We start from the raw sequence: 15,375 nt of genomic DNA, 5'->3' as shown, positions 1-15,375 counted from the left end.
TGGCACAAGTGACATTAAACAACACTCACTCATATTTCCAAAGTAGCCTATATGCCAAATGTGTCCTTTTAGACGGTATACCTTAAATGGGCGCATTTTTATTGAGACATTTATTTTGTAACGCATTACACTTCAAATATTCATGTGATACTAAATCACACCATCATTAAAACAGTATAAGAAGTATATTGAGGTTGAATATGAATAAACAATTTAAACTTCACAAAAGTTTTTCATATGTAGTGACGTAAGTTGGCCGTCAGTTACTGACGCCGCGTCTCTTTGTTGGTGTAGCAGCAGCTGCGCTCATGTTGTTGTACTCCGGCTACGGAAATATTTTCCCCTCTCGAAATATATCGTCTCCTGTTACGGCGAAGTCCACACATATATTAACGTTTTCAGTTCATATATTACTTTGCTATAATACGAAGTTGGCAGAGTAATGGACTCAGACGAGGGTTATAACTATGAATTCGACGACGAGGAGGAGGAATGCAGCGAAGACAGCAACGAAGAGGATCCCGACGACGACACCCTGGAAGTGGAGTTGGTTGACCCTGTTGTGGCCGGTGGTGAACGAGATGAATGTGGGGAGACTGGTGGCAGTGGCTTAGGCCCCGGCCAAGACGAAGAGGACTATCGATTCGAAGTACTGACTGCTGAACAGATCCTTCAGCATATGGTGGAGTGTATCAGGGAGGTCAACGAGGTCATCCAGGTGAGTGTTTGGAGGCATACTGATCTAAGGAAAGGCCGTGGATGTTGTATATCGATAGGCCGCAGGTTATTAAACATAAACACAGCGATGTCGGCTTGCTAGTTGTGGTAATATAGGTGATTGAATGTTAGGTACGTATGTTGGATAACTACCTTGTGTATAACCCACATTCACTGATACATGTGTCAACTAAGCGATTTACTGGCAAATATACTTGTCGGGTAAATTAGCCTACGTTAGCCTAGCTTGTTAAGCGTAGGCGAGCTTGTTAGCTAGCTAGTTGTTGGCTAGCAAGCTATCTAGGTCAGGAACTTTTGTACAGTAATTGACATTTGGTACAGTTGGATAGTCAGCTTGGTAGTTTACTGTCATGTTATGTGAATTATATATCTAGAAATCCAATTGAGAATCAACGTGAAGTTTGCTTATATTAAGCTAACTAGACTAGGTTGTATGAGACTGATACGGTTGGCCAAGTTGGCAAGCTCTTGAAAGCTAGTTATCTAGATAACTATCTCGTCTGAAAGCTTAAATTCGCTAGCTAGCTGGTTAGCAAGCCGACATGCTATAGCACAACTAGCTGAGAAGACAGAAGATCCATCAACCTAGTGATCTCGATAGTCATGTCATTACACTTAATATCGTGTAACTGGACAATTAGGGATGAAAGTAGGTCAGCATGTTTATGGTTCAAATCGTTTATTATTAGTTGAAGAGAATGTTGATTTTCATAAATATTAGTAAAAACTTTCTTTGGGGATTAGTGCTACAGTAGCTAGCAAGCGGGAGTAGCTAGCTACAAATTCCACCTGAGTCACAGCCATCTGACATGTAAACTAATTTCTGTGGTTGCAAGCTATCAAGGCCTTAAACAACATGGCCGAATTCAGAATCTTTGCTACTTCTGCCAGCCATTAAGTTTGACTTCAATGAAATTAGAAGGCTTATTTACGTGTATTGGTTGTCGTGGTTAACTTGCCTCCATTAAATGGAAGTAATGTATTCTATCAAGTATCTCCGACATGTGGTGTTATTGCTACAACCTGTCTTTAACAAAGTAGCTTTTGGTTTGTGGCATAGACTAGTTATATATAAATGTTTGTTTTTTTTCTCCCAACTTCTACTGTTCTGTAGAACCCTGCTACAATAACAAGAATACTTCTTAGTCATTTCAACTGGGACAAAGAGAAACTGATGGAAAGGTTAGTTTGTGAATGTATTATTAATCAGCCATTTTCTGTACTGAATTGACACTAAAGCTTAATATAATACAATTGGTTGCCATGGCCAGAAACGTATCTTAAATTTTTTGTTCAATTAGGTTATTGATGGTTACATTTCTTTACTCTTGCTATGGGACCCATGAAATGGGTTTCATTTAGGTTACAACTTGAGTACTATAAAGTATCATACCTTTGCAAAAATGTTTAATACTTTCTTGTCATCCAGGTATTTTGACGGGAACCTCGACAAGTTGTTCTCAGAATGCCATGTCATCAATCCCAGTAAGAAATCAAGGACACGATTGATGAACACAAGGTCTTCAGCTCAGGATATGCCCTGTCAAATCTGCTATCTGAACTACCCTAACTCGGTTAGTACCAGGAACACATTTTTGTCAGTTCGTTATAGACACTAGTTTGATTCACTTTGCAATCACAGCCAGTAGCCCTCCTTACTATGTACTTTTTGAAAAACAAAGTCTTACCCACAACGGTTTGCTTAAATGTATAGTCTCTTACAGCATGTTTTGCCAAAATACTGTTGTCATGCTACTTAAGTTGGCGTACGATAGCGATGTAAAAGTCGTTCCCCCCCGAATCGTGTTTTAAGAATTTGTTTCCATTTATAGTACTTCACTGGCCTGGAGTGTGGACACAAGTTCTGTATGCAGTGTTGGGGGGACTACTTGACTACTAAAATCATTGAGGAGGGAATGGGACAGGTAGGAGCCACACAGAGTGCTGTTATCCCCTCACACAGTTGATGTTTTGATGATTTATCTGTATGAAAGTAGTGTGAAGAATCCTATAGCTGTAAAAAAGTAAAAGTGTGCTGATTCCAGCATTCAAATTATTGAGCCACAATTTAGTAATCTCTTAGTTATCAAAGGATATGGTTTCAATGCGTTTGTTAGTTTCTTTGCATTCTGTGCATAGTATGGATTTTCCAGTGGCTCCCAGATCAGTTGTTTATTTACATTTACCTAACAGTTGTATAAAACCAGATTCTCTACTTATTTATCTGTTAAATTTCATTTTTTTCTCCTTTTAAAGACAATCTCCTGTCCTGCTCACAGCTGTGATATATTGGTGGATGACAACACAGTCATGTAAGTAATCAGTTGCAAATAGTTACTTTTCTTTTCAAGTGAACAGCAGGAGCATACACACCCCACAATACCAATTTAGTGGGAAATTATGTAATTCTATCCATCAAGTCATGATAAAATCTCCCTCATCTACAATTAATTTATTTTCACAGGCGACTGATAACAGAGTCCAAGGTTAAGTTGAAGTACCAACACTTGATTACCAATAGTTTTGTAGAGGTAAGTCTAATAGAGCATTCACATATGCAGCGGCGTGGGTTCCATGCTGTGCAGTGCTGTGTTGGTATCAATTTAATGCTCTGTGGGGATGTTGACAAAGTGAAACTGTGCAGCTAGTTATGTTCATTAGGTATTGGTCTACTTGTTTCCGTGGTCTGTTTTATAATAAACAGATAAACTACATTCAGTTTAAATCTCGGTAATCATACCCCAAAAAATTATATTGCATTGGGACTATTATAACAGGAAGTAAATGGACATCGTGCCTCAACATCACTGAGAAGTGAAACATTTCTCATATTTTTTTCACCCCCTTTTCATTGCTCAAATCCGATGCTCCTCGTCTCCTCTCCCAATCTGGAATTACTAACGTATTAACGTATTGCAACACACCATTCTATGCCACTCTAATACAGTATATGTGAATGCTCCATAAGGATCTGGAAAGCTTGACATATACACAGACTAAAAATGATTGATTAAATGAATCTTCTGAATCAATGCTCCTTTCTGTTTTCTTGTCTCAGTGCAATCGACTGTTAAAATGGTGTCCAGCACCTGACTGCCATCATGTTGTCAAAGTCCAGTACCCAGATGCCAAGCCTGTGAGATGCAAATGTGGACGGCAGTTCTGGTAAGGGATAACTAGTCATAGTCAACACATCATAGTGTTTTGGCGGATGGTTAAAAAAAAAAAAAATTCTCAAGCATTTTCTCCATGATTAGTTACATCTTTCATTTTGGAATGTTAAGTCAGAAAGGATCAGTGTATTGACCTGATTTTATTCTTATTTACACACCATTGCAGCTTCAATTGTGGTGAGAACTGGCACGATCCTGTCAAATGTAAGGTATGTTATATATACAGAACCTGCACATGGCCGTGGCAGATACTCCAAAGAAAGAGTTCCTTAAATATTCTTACGTATGTCCTACATGATTTTAAACTTTCTGTAAATTTTTTCTCCATATTATTTAGTGGTTGAGAAAATGGATCAAAAAATGTGACGATGACAGTGAAACGTCCAACTGGATCGCAGCAAATACAAAGGTATTTAAAGGGATACTTCACTCAAAATGCAAATTGACCTCACTTTATGTACACAAAGCAAGATTATTCAATCTTGAGAGTCAGAGACCAATATATGGCATAGTTTTCTCAGTGTTCTCACCCACCCCTTTCTTAATTGTTGAATGGAAAACAGTGATGGTGCACTGACAAATGATGGCATACTCCAGCATAAATATGTAGTTGGATTATGCCATTGCAGATCATGGCACTTTTATTGTCATTTTTTCAATGTTAAGTTGTGGGTACGCAAACTAGGCCATACAATATGTCATACCTGACTCTGACATGAAATGAGGTGAATGTGTATTTTGAGTGGGCTATTCCTTTAACCATCTTAAAACGTATTTGGTCCACTGCAATGTGTGACCGGACAAGTCAACTTTCAACTTTGGCCGTCAGGAGTGCCCCAAATGCCATGTGACCATTGAGAAGGATGGAGGGTGCAATCACATGGTGTGTCGAAACCAGAACTGCAAAGCAGAGTTCTGTTGGGTGTGCTTGGGACCCTGGGAGCCGCATGGATCTGCTTGGTGGGTGCATTTCCATCTCAACTAGAAATTTACAAGTTTCACCTATTCTGGTGACCCTTTAATTTGCTTTGCTTGTTGTCCACTCCCTAATTAAGTTTGTCACTGCCATCAAAGAGTTTTTATCTTTTTGTCAAGTCCTACATTTCCACTCCTTAAGTCATCTTCTTTTATATATATTTTTATTATATATAACTTAGCGCTAGATCACACAGTAGTTGTGGGTAAAATACAAACTGAGCACACGGTCTGTCCTACTTTGTCTGGGTTAGTTATATTTTCTATGCTAGCATTCAAAGGAAGCTCAATGTCTCAAGCTCAATTTGCAGCAGACAACCCCGGGCATGAGTTTACATTTACATTTAGTCATTTAGCAGACGCTCTTATCCAGAGCGACTTACAGTAAGTACAGGGACATTCCCCCCGAGGCAAGTAGGGTGAAGTGCCTTGCCCAAGGACACAACGTCAGTTGCATGACCGGGAATCGAACTGGTAACCTTCGGATTACTAGCCCAATTCCCTCACCGCTCAGCCACCTGACTCCCAGACTTAAATCTCCAGATAGTGATAGTGGGCAGTGCAATTATGGGATGTGTTGCCAGTGAATTTTATATATTGTTGAACAATTGGGCAGGATGAAGGACAGAGGCTGAAAAGTTATGTTCGCTCAAGCATTTGTATTTCCTCCAACTGTGCCAGACACATTTAGACTCGTATTACACCAACACAAATATACTTTTCAGGAAGCCTGCCTAACCAAAACAAATGGGGAGTCTAACAGTCTATCTCAGTTTTCATGTTATCACTTGCATGCATGGCCAGTGTGAGCTACTCTCAAGTCAAAAATGGTCTTAAAAGGAAACATGCAGAGTAGTCACCATCTGTCCTGTCCCCTGAGACACGACTACTTGAAAAGTGTGTGTGTATATCTTTTTTTACACACAGACACACGCATAACTCCTCAAAAAAGTTCTGAAACTTTATTTCGGTCGATTATTCCTCCCCTTCAATAATACCAATTGGTATTGTATTTTATATAGCTGGAAAGCCTGATTAGTCACCTTTACAACGAGGTACAACTTGTAAGGATCGTGCATTCGTGGAATGAGCAACACAGCTAACCGTGTGGGTAGCTGCCCAATATTTGTTTTTGCCATAATCCCCTGGAATATTCTTCTTTTGGTATTCACTCTCGTTTTGAGCTTCAAGTGGGATCAGCTTGGGCGTGCTGTACGTGCCAGAGTGACCAACGCAAACATGTTGGCTGAATTGCGACAAATCCTGGTTGAGGAATGGGATGCCATCCCACAGGATGGCATCCCATTCTGACCAGCATGGTGACCAGCATGAGGAGGAGGTGCCAAGCTGTTGTGGCTGCGTATGGATCTTCCACACGCTACTGAGGTCCCTGACAGTGTAAAATGAATAAAGTGTAAAAATGGCCAATATGTGTTTGGTTTTTTCCCTTATTACTGTGGGAGAGTTCATCCAATCCACCAAGCAACTCGAAACGAGAGTGAATATCAAACAAAAGAATATTTCAGGGGATTTTGGCAAAGAATTTTGGGCCGCTACCCAGACGGTTAGCTGTCTTGCTCATTCCACGAATACACGATCCTTACAAGTTGAACCTCATTGTAAAGGTAACTAATCAGGCTTTCCAACAATATAAAATACAATTTGATTGAAGAGTCAATTTAGATTTATACTTTCAGAATGAGAAAGAAGTTGTAAGAATGTAGCCTGCATATAGTTGCAGGCTACATTAAGACATATTGACTCAAACCAACCTCAGATTCACATTCTGCTTTACAATGAAAAAGAATGATCAGTTCAAATGAACTATAACTCATAGATAAAGCCAGATACTAAGGCCATTCCAAATTATTATGTCACACTTATTATCTTCATCATTCAGCAGGTGCAGGAAGCTATTTTGAACCTTGTGCCATACAAAGATATTTCTACGTATTTAATCACAGCCGTTGCAATTTTTCTCACACTCGGCTAATTAATTGCTGTGTTTTGTAGGTACAACTGCAACCGCTACAATGAGGATGATGCCAAGGCAGCGAGGGATGCCCAAGAGGTAATATGAACCATAGTCTTAATGAACCTCATTCTGGCACAGTACCACCACAGACAAACATAGTGGCCTCATAAACCTACGTCTTCTTTTTGTCATTCATTTATTTCATTCGTTTTGTTTGTAGTAGTGATCTTCAGGTTCCTTTATTTTACATACATTCTCCGTTGGAAGTATTTACTATCAACATTTTGTGGTTTGGATTTTTTATATGAATACCTAGTGGTATTCATAAAGATTAAATAGTCCCTATCCTTTTAAATGTTTAGTAAATGCAGATGATACATCTGTTATTTGTATGTAGAACATTCTTCTTTCTGTAGCCTACACAAGTCCAAAGTAATGAGCCTCAAAACTAGCACTCTTTAAGACCCTTTGCCTTTCACACCTAATGCCTTGTCAGTGTAGAGCACGCTTGCGTTAGGCGTGTCTCCCTAGTCTGCCAGGCCCAGCTACTAGTTCTGATTAAGAGCCAGGTGTTGTGCTCCGTCCTTCTCCAGCGTTCCCGAGCTGCCCTGCAGAGGTACCTGTTCTACTGCAACCGCTACATGAACCACATGCAGAGCCTGCGCTTTGAGCACAAGCTGTACGCCCAGGTGAAGCAGAAGATGGAGGAGATGCAGCAGCACAACATGTCCTGGATTGAGGTGCAGTTCCTGAAGAAGGCCGTGGACGTGCTGTGCCAGTGCCGCTCCACGCTCATGTTCACTTACGTGTTCGCTTTCTACCTCAAGAAGAACAACCAGTCCATTATCTTTGAGGTAGGAAAGAGTCAGTTTATTATGCACATCCCATACACTCTGCAATTGGCCTTAGCAGAAAATGTTCAAGATAGTGTTTTATAATTCTATATATATTTTTAGAACAATCAAGCAGACTTGGAGAATGCCACCGAGGTGTTGTCTGGGTATCTGGAGCGGGACATTTCCCAGGATTCACTGCAGGACATAAAACAGAAAGTACAAGACAAGTACAGGTGAGGGGGCATTTAGTCACGGGGACAGCTATCCCTAAAACTGTAATATACCTTGAGGTTTACTTGCTATTTTGTGCACATTAGGTCGTCATCTTTGTTGTAAATGTAACGTTTTAACCCAAACTTTCAAAGGCATGTTTGAAATGAACTGTTGAACTCCAGTGAACTACCTTGGCTTGTTTGCTAGGTTTTCATTGACCTTTGTTCACTACCTTAGATACTGTGAGAGTCGGAGACGAGTGCTGCTGCAGCATGTGCACGAGGGCTACGAGAAGGACCTCTGGGAGTACATTGAAGATTAAGGATAGACTTTTAAGAATCTACCAACTAGAGTGCTGATGCAAAGCGTTTGGGGCAGCACTGGTCTCAGCCATAGCTGTTGATTGTCCCAATATTGCGTTTCTTTTGTTTGTTTTTTCTTCTTGGATTTGTTTTATGGCAAGATTAAATAAATTATATCAAAATAAAAAGATAGACTATTTAAAAAAGAAAAAAAGGTTAATTGTACAACAGTATTGTTTGTAGAAAATTTGATCGTGAGGACGAAAAAAAGAAAAAAAACTCCCCCTCAATTGGTCAAGTTGTAACATCATCACTCCTTTTCAGGTCATTTTTATGTTTTTCATTTTTCTTCAAAATTCCCTTGTGTGGTTTTGTGTCCAGCTCAATGCTACATGTTCAAGCCATGTCTTGTTAGATCCTGTTTTGGGTTTTCGAATGTTGATTTGCTGATTGTAAGGTGCAAAACTATGGTTGTAAAGCAAAAAAAATAATAAGCATAGGGTGTGCAGTATAGAAAGATTTTTTCTTTTCCCCAAATGTAAATAATGCATATGCATGCGACAGCAAGTGTGGCACACATTTCTTTTTTTTCTACAACTTAGAAATATTTATTCTTTGCAAATATTCAGTATAGTTGCTGCGTAGAAGACATGTTCCTCTTGCTTCTTTTGAATCAATTCTTTGTTAGGGTTTTGGAAGCTGCATAGCTAGTGTACACAGGACGCTGGAAACGGTTATTTGATGTTTGCTGGAGTTTGGATGAGGTTGTAACAGGTTTAAAACTATTCTGACTACATGTATGGAAACTTTCATGAAAGGATTCCTGTAGGTATGACTAAACCAACCTTTTTCTAAAATCTTGTCCAATTTTGGTCCAGAAACAGGCAATGCAGATGTTGAACTTGTAACCCTGGGTTTGAAAAAAACAAAATCCCTTTGGAGGCATTTTGAAAGAAGAAAACTGGACTAGGAAAGGAGTCCTGTCTGTTTGATCCTTTTTGTTCACCTTTCTCTCTGTATTGTTTACTAGCCCTTCTGTTTTTCCCTAGACATTCTAATGTTACGATAACACACTACCAACTGTTTCATGAGAGCCAAATTGAGTGACATTCACTCATTGTTAAAAGAAAAAAGACAAAAAAAAACACTTTAACAGACTTGAGCTTTTACTCATATGGTTTTGTATGCACCTTGGTAATGAGGAAGATGATTATATCCTGAAAGCACTGTTCAACTTTGGAGTCTGCATTATCTAGGTCTAAAGAACTAGAAGCTGTGACAGAGCTACAGTCAATGCTTCCTTGTTTTCCTTTTCTTATTGTCGTGACGAGGAGTATTGCTTTCGATAGCACAATACAATTGGGCTATAATAACTGCTTTGTGGGCTTTAAGGAAAGTCTTGTCATACAGCTGCATATTAAATAAAGACAAACACGCATAGAGATCTGCTTAGATGTCTGCCGTAAAGCGCTGGCATTTAGGCTGTGATGAGAGTGGCGTTTACACTGGGTTGTACAAATAGGCTAAAAGCCAATTACCTTTGTAACACTTTCCAGTTTTTTTTATGAGCTTACGAGGTCCAAAACAAGACAGCCCTGGAGGTGTGGTGAGGCACAGCGCTTTTCTCTCAGTGTTTGTTGGCATTTAGGATGTTGATGCTGCTGGCAAAGAAAGAAATCTTCACCAAAGCGTGAGTCACCTGAAAAATGATATTTTTATCTCTGTTTCTGACACTTCTGGGAAATAGAAGTTCAGATACAGTTGCTTTCATGTATTGTAACCGTTCTTACAAAAAGAAGTCCTATTTAAGTAAATGTCATTAAAAAGGAACTGTGTAGGTCTTTTGTGTTCTGTTGATATTGTAGTTAAGTACCACCTCTCACTCTTAAAAGTACAATAAACAACCAATAATCAAGGCAATTATGTAAATAAACAACCAATAATCAAGTCATTTATGTAACCCACCTTTAGCCAAGATTTGTATTGTGTCAGCAGCAACACTATTAACATACAGTGAACATACGACTGAAACGCGCACGTAGGCAGTGAACGTGCTGGGGCTGGGCCAGTCAGAATGTGCCAGTCTTGGGAACGCCCAGAGAATGGAACGTCTCACTTCTGTTTCCTGCTTCCGTTTCGGTCGTCAGGATGGACTATGAGAATCTCCATCCTCACTTTAAAGTGCACTGCTTATGATATTTTTTTAAACACTGAAGCTATAAACCACAGCGATGCAGACACTCACACCACACGTGTACTGGGCACAACGTCATAGCGAAATTTACCTGCGCGTTGAACTCTGTGATGCCAAGGTAAGCGAGCCAGTAAGTGATGATGATGACCTGTCGAACCCTCAAACCTACAAAGTAAGACAGCTTATATTACTGCAGCCAGCTATCCAGTAAGCTAAAGATTCCGGCCACGATGGATTGATTGCGAAAGGGCTCTAACTAACTAGAAAAATGTATGGCTCTTTGAATGTCATCTTGTCATGAACTAGTGTTTAATCATGGTTCCAAAACATATTTGGGTGTAATTGCCATCAGCCCAGAGGGTTAGCTAACTTTGCTAGCTACAACGTAAGGCTTAGCTAACCAATTGATTGCTTGCCTATGATTGCTAAAGAAGTACATTTAAATGCATTGCATCCTGAAACATCCACGAGCTTGCTCGTTCTTCTCTCAGACCTGGTACGATTGAGTACCTCATTCTCTCTCATTCCGCATATGTTTGACTAACAGATTCCTTATGAAAGATTAATAGTGATGACTGACATGTCGTATAGCATTACCTCTCTTTCTAGCAAGTCACTGAATATATGCATGATGAATTAGTGATAGTGCTCGGGTAACACGGTATCTATAGATTCATGTTCATTATTGTTAATTGTGTGCTCCATCCACTCTTGAGTCACACATTCTTATCTTTCTAGGGTGGGTCATAGCTGTAGTTGCTCATTAATAAATTATCCTCCGTTTCAGAATATTGACATCAGTGTGCAAGAGAACACCCTTCAATTTAGAGGTTGGCAATTTATTGTATTCTATTTGAATTTTTCTTGTGTACATTTATTTTATGCAGCAAAAAATATTTTTAAATATATGAATTATTTCTCAGCACGGGGGCATGGAGCCAAAGGAGAAAATGAATATGAGTTCAGCCTGGATTTTCTAGGGCCTGTAAAACCAGAGGTACCTTGTTTGAATTTTTACATTAGACTACCAATCTTTTTCAGCAAAGAGCATGTGGAGAGTAAACTAAATGGCAATAGGGCACATGCATCAGGATGTGTGTGTCAGGAACAACTTTGTCAGAGCTCATAACATTCAGTCTGCTATCATCTCACACTGTCTCACTGTTTGTGTGTCCCTCCACAGGTGCGTCACAAGTCTACCCAGCGTCAGGTGAACATTTTGGTGAAGAAGCAGGAGCACTGCTGGTGGGATCGACTAACTCTGCAGGAGAGGAAGCCTCTCTTCCTCGTCCCAGACTTCGACCGCTGGCTGGACGAATCAGATGCAGAGATGGAGCTTCAGGCTAAGGTGAACCCCTATTTGGTTGTCCCTGTAATAAGTGGGTGGGAAAGAAAAATGATTTACTGGCTTACTTTTAAGAAAGACAAGAAAGACATAATGATCTGAGTTTTCTTTATTGATGTTTTCTTTTGGCAAAGTTGAGGATATTTGTCCATTTAAAACTTTCTTTCCCAGGAGGAAGAAAAAATAAACAAGGTCAGCATAGAATCAAGAGTTCGTAAAGATCGTGAGTACCCAGTTGCTTCTACTTCTGTTTGACACTAAAGGTGTCCTTTTTATATTTTGATATCATGGTCTTCATTATTTTAGAACTTTTAATTCAAATATTATATTGAGTCATACTGACAATACTATCCCGGACATTTACTGTACATTGTCTTTGCTTGAATCACTCATGTAATAGTCCAGTTGGTTTGCTTCCATTTTGTAATACATTTCCTGTTTTGACTCTCCAGCATACCTTGGTCTGAAGAAGGGCTATCTATTTATGTACAACCTGGTGCAGTTCCTTGGCTTCTCCTGGATCTTTGTCAACATGACTGTTCGCCTGTTCATACTCGGTCAAGGTCAGTATTCAAGGTCAAAGACAAGTAAAAAAAATACAGTTTTCTGTTCTTGGAGAAGATACAATATGCCTTTTGTTCTGACAAGGGAGTGCTCTCTATTTATAAATATGCTTATTTGAATATACAATAAAGCAACACTGACACTGCATTTGTATTGCAAATGACTGAGGACAATACTTCTTTCTCTTTTAGATTCCTTCTACGACACATTTCACACCACGGCTGATATGATGTACTTCTGTCAAATGATGGCTGTGGCTGAAGTCATTAACCCTGCACTGGGCCTGGTCAGGACAGGGGTCCTCCCAGCCATGATTCAGGTACAGGACAAAATCATTCATGGTGTCCCAGGCACATGTAAAGCCCAAATCAACATAAATTCGCATTCTGGATGAGAAGTGGCCCAAAGAGAGAGAATGTTTCCTGGCACAGAATTTCGGATCAGTGATATCTGTTTTATTAATCGACAGGTTGCAGGGAGGAACGTGATCTTGTTTGTCATTTTTGGAAGCCTAGAGGAAATGCAGAACAGGCCTGTTGTCTTTTTTGTGTTCTACTTGTGGAGCTCCATTGAGATCTTCAGGTATTTGTCTACTACAATTGGCTTTTGGACAATATTGCAGGTCTTAAATCTAACCACATAGCTACATGGTAATACCATGTGTTCCCCTCTTTGCTGTAGATACCCATTCTACATGCTGGCATGCATTGACACTGAATGGAAACTTCTAACCTGGCTGAGATACACTATCTGGATGCCACTTTACCCAATGGGGGTTGTGGCAGAGGGTAAGTTGGACAAAATCAATGCACCTATTTATAAGCAGCTTTTATTTTCTTGTATATAATCTTAAAGATGGGGGTTGCACAACACAATCTTTCCCAGCCTGCTTCCTAGAAAAATCCATGGTCACTGTTTCCTCATTCACCCAAACCACATTCAAACAATTTTTCAAAGGCTTTTATGAATACTTTATAATACATTTTATGAATCCCTCTGCACCGATATTTCTCCCTCTGTCTCTACATGTAGCCGTAGCTGTGATCCAGTCTCTGCCGATCTTCGACGAGACGCTCATATACAGCATTCCCCTCCCCAAAGCCCTGGGCCGGTCCTTCAGTTTCTCATATACACTGCGGCTCTACCTTCTCCTCATGTTTTTGGGTGAGTCATTGTTACAGAGAAATCCCACTGCCTCTCCAACTGCCACACACTCTGGCCGTCAGACAATGAAACACATGAAGGACAATGACATAGCACTCTGGAACAGAAGCAAACATTGAGGTTTGGTGTGGCCTCAATCTTTTGGCTAAAGGTGTTCCATTTGTATTAATAATTTATTTTGCCGTAAATTCCCGTTCCAGGATAATCCTGGCAAACAGAATAATCATGCAGATGAAAATGTGAGTTTTGAAATCATTCTCAGGTCTTTTCATCAACTTCCGTCACCTGTATAAGCTGAGGAGAAGACGATTCCGCTCCAGGAAGAGGAAAATGAACTGAAGACGAGGAACATGTCCTCATTCTACCTTCACCCCCCCCCCCACCCCCCACCCCCCCCCCCCCCCCCCACCCTTAAACCAGAATGGATCTCCTCGGTCTCACTGCTGGTTGCCTTCTCTCACCTCTTAAGCAAAATCACTCCCCTTCATTTAGTAAAGTTTATTTGAAATTATCCTGCCATGGAAGGATACACTGGCCTGTTACACCCAGTAAAAACACACAGATCAGGCAGTATTAGACCTAGTCTATCGAAGGGCAAAGTGGACACTGTATTGTCATGTTTGTAATAATAAAAAAAGTAACTGTTCTAATTGAGGCTTGATTTGGAGCACGCAAATCACGGTGAAGTTCATTCATATCATTGGTCATTAATATGACTTGTGTCAAGTAATTTACAAAGCCATATGGTTATTTACATTCATGAACACGTATGTACAGTGAATGACATTGGAGAAAATCTTGTGATACTGTGTTATGATACTGTACATGTAACTGGACAGTACACAATTTTTTTTCCCCCACTGGACAGTCACTACATAATTGTATACCTTTCTTTTTTGCTTAATATTTATTAATTGTTGGTAAAGACATTCTGTTTTTATCTCTTGAAGCACTATTGGTCACTGAAAGTATACATCTTCAGCAGAAAGGCTTTTCGACTGAATACTGTAGAAACTTCCCTTTTCCCAATGTCAGTAAATAGGTTCTCATAGCCATGTGATGTGAGATGTACTGTATTCATCTCTTTGCTCTTATTCTCTGTCACTGCTGAATGTTCATTTGCTTACTGACCGAAGACCCAGAACCTCTTGGAAAGTGGACAATTAAAAAAGGGATTATTGAGTTGTTATCTGGTTATGAACGGTTGACAGATCAGCACTGCATTGCTGTAATAAAGCTGCGTGGGGGGAGAAGTTACATTTGTGTATTTTATATACAAAATTCCCTAGAAAACATTTAATGTGTGCTATTAAAGCACATATCAAACTAGTCCAAGCTACAGAACTACCACCTTTGCAAGGGATGCTCTCACTGTTTTCCTTTAATTCTGTTATAAAATAAATCCTGTGTCACTAAAACTCATCATTCCCAAACCAAACCCCGCCTGCCAGACCTCTCAATTGCAATTATTCCTTGGTGACCGAAGCAGACGTGCTTGGATTTCATTTAGCGTCGCAAAGCCTACTTTATCATGACTAAATCAACTGCAATTCCTTGAATTAACAGCACAGTATATGTGTTAATGAGAATTTGAGAGCTGTACACCTAATCCTCTTACAAGACTACAGGTATTATGCTGAGCTACGTTGCAGAATTGACCCGCGGTGCGCCCTTGTAGCTGCCCAAAATCTAGTGTCAGCATCTCTCAATCCATTACGCACAGCTGGAGTGACCTCGGATACAGAGGACTGGGAAACAAGCCTGGGAAATAAGGTAGGCTGTGGTTATGTGTTATAAAAAATTACTACGTTGTTGTTTTCTTATAGCAGAGCCTAGATTAAGATTTTTCTGGAATGTATTTGACCTTGAATCGCCTCCTCAGCTGTCTTTACAATA

General features: G+C 39.9%; 2 protein-coding genes across 3 annotated transcripts; both read left to right on the top strand.

Moving 5' to 3' along the window:
- The first annotated feature begins 290 nt into the window (after positions 1 to 290).
- LOC136955443 (E3 ubiquitin-protein ligase arih1) lies at positions 291 to 10,053 on the top strand. Its single transcript, XM_067249153.1, has 14 exons — positions 291 to 718; positions 1,853 to 1,920; positions 2,168 to 2,312; positions 2,571 to 2,663; positions 2,995 to 3,050; positions 3,203 to 3,269; positions 3,797 to 3,903; positions 4,078 to 4,120; positions 4,249 to 4,320; positions 4,741 to 4,871; positions 6,900 to 6,957; positions 7,455 to 7,715; positions 7,818 to 7,930; positions 8,148 to 10,053. Exons 1-14 carry the CDS (start codon positions 443 to 445, stop codon positions 8,230 to 8,232), a joined length of 1,575 nt encoding a protein of 524 aa, XP_067105254.1. The 5' UTR covers positions 291 to 442; the 3' UTR covers positions 8,233 to 10,053.
- Positions 10,054 to 10,133: 80 nt separating this feature from the next.
- Positions 10,134 to 14,125, top strand: LOC136955448 (very-long-chain (3R)-3-hydroxyacyl-CoA dehydratase-like). Of its 2 annotated transcripts, none has more exons than XM_067249158.1 (11): positions 10,134 to 10,524; positions 11,194 to 11,236; positions 11,330 to 11,403; positions 11,590 to 11,754; positions 11,923 to 11,974; positions 12,204 to 12,314; positions 12,507 to 12,634; positions 12,785 to 12,897; positions 12,997 to 13,103; positions 13,348 to 13,479; positions 13,742 to 14,125. In XM_067249158.1, the coding sequence occupies exons 1-11, from the start codon at positions 10,444 to 10,446 to the stop codon at positions 13,816 to 13,818; spliced, it is 1,083 nt and encodes a 360-aa protein (XP_067105259.1). In that variant the 5' UTR covers positions 10,134 to 10,443; the 3' UTR covers positions 13,819 to 14,125. The 2 variants fall into 2 exon arrangements, with proteins under 2 accessions (XP_067105259.1, XP_067105258.1); XM_067249157.1 differs by having other exon boundaries at positions 10,134 to 10,536.
- The last annotated feature ends 1,250 nt before the right edge of the window (positions 14,126 to 15,375 follow it).

This window comes from Osmerus mordax, chromosome 13 (assembly GCF_038355195.1).
Source record: "Osmerus mordax isolate fOsmMor3 chromosome 13, fOsmMor3.pri, whole genome shotgun sequence".
Classification (NCBI taxonomy): Eukaryota; Metazoa; Chordata; class Actinopteri; order Osmeriformes; family Osmeridae; genus Osmerus; species Osmerus mordax.
The sequence above is the reverse complement of the archived record's forward strand: the minus strand, read 5'-3'. Positions and strand labels throughout refer to the sequence as shown.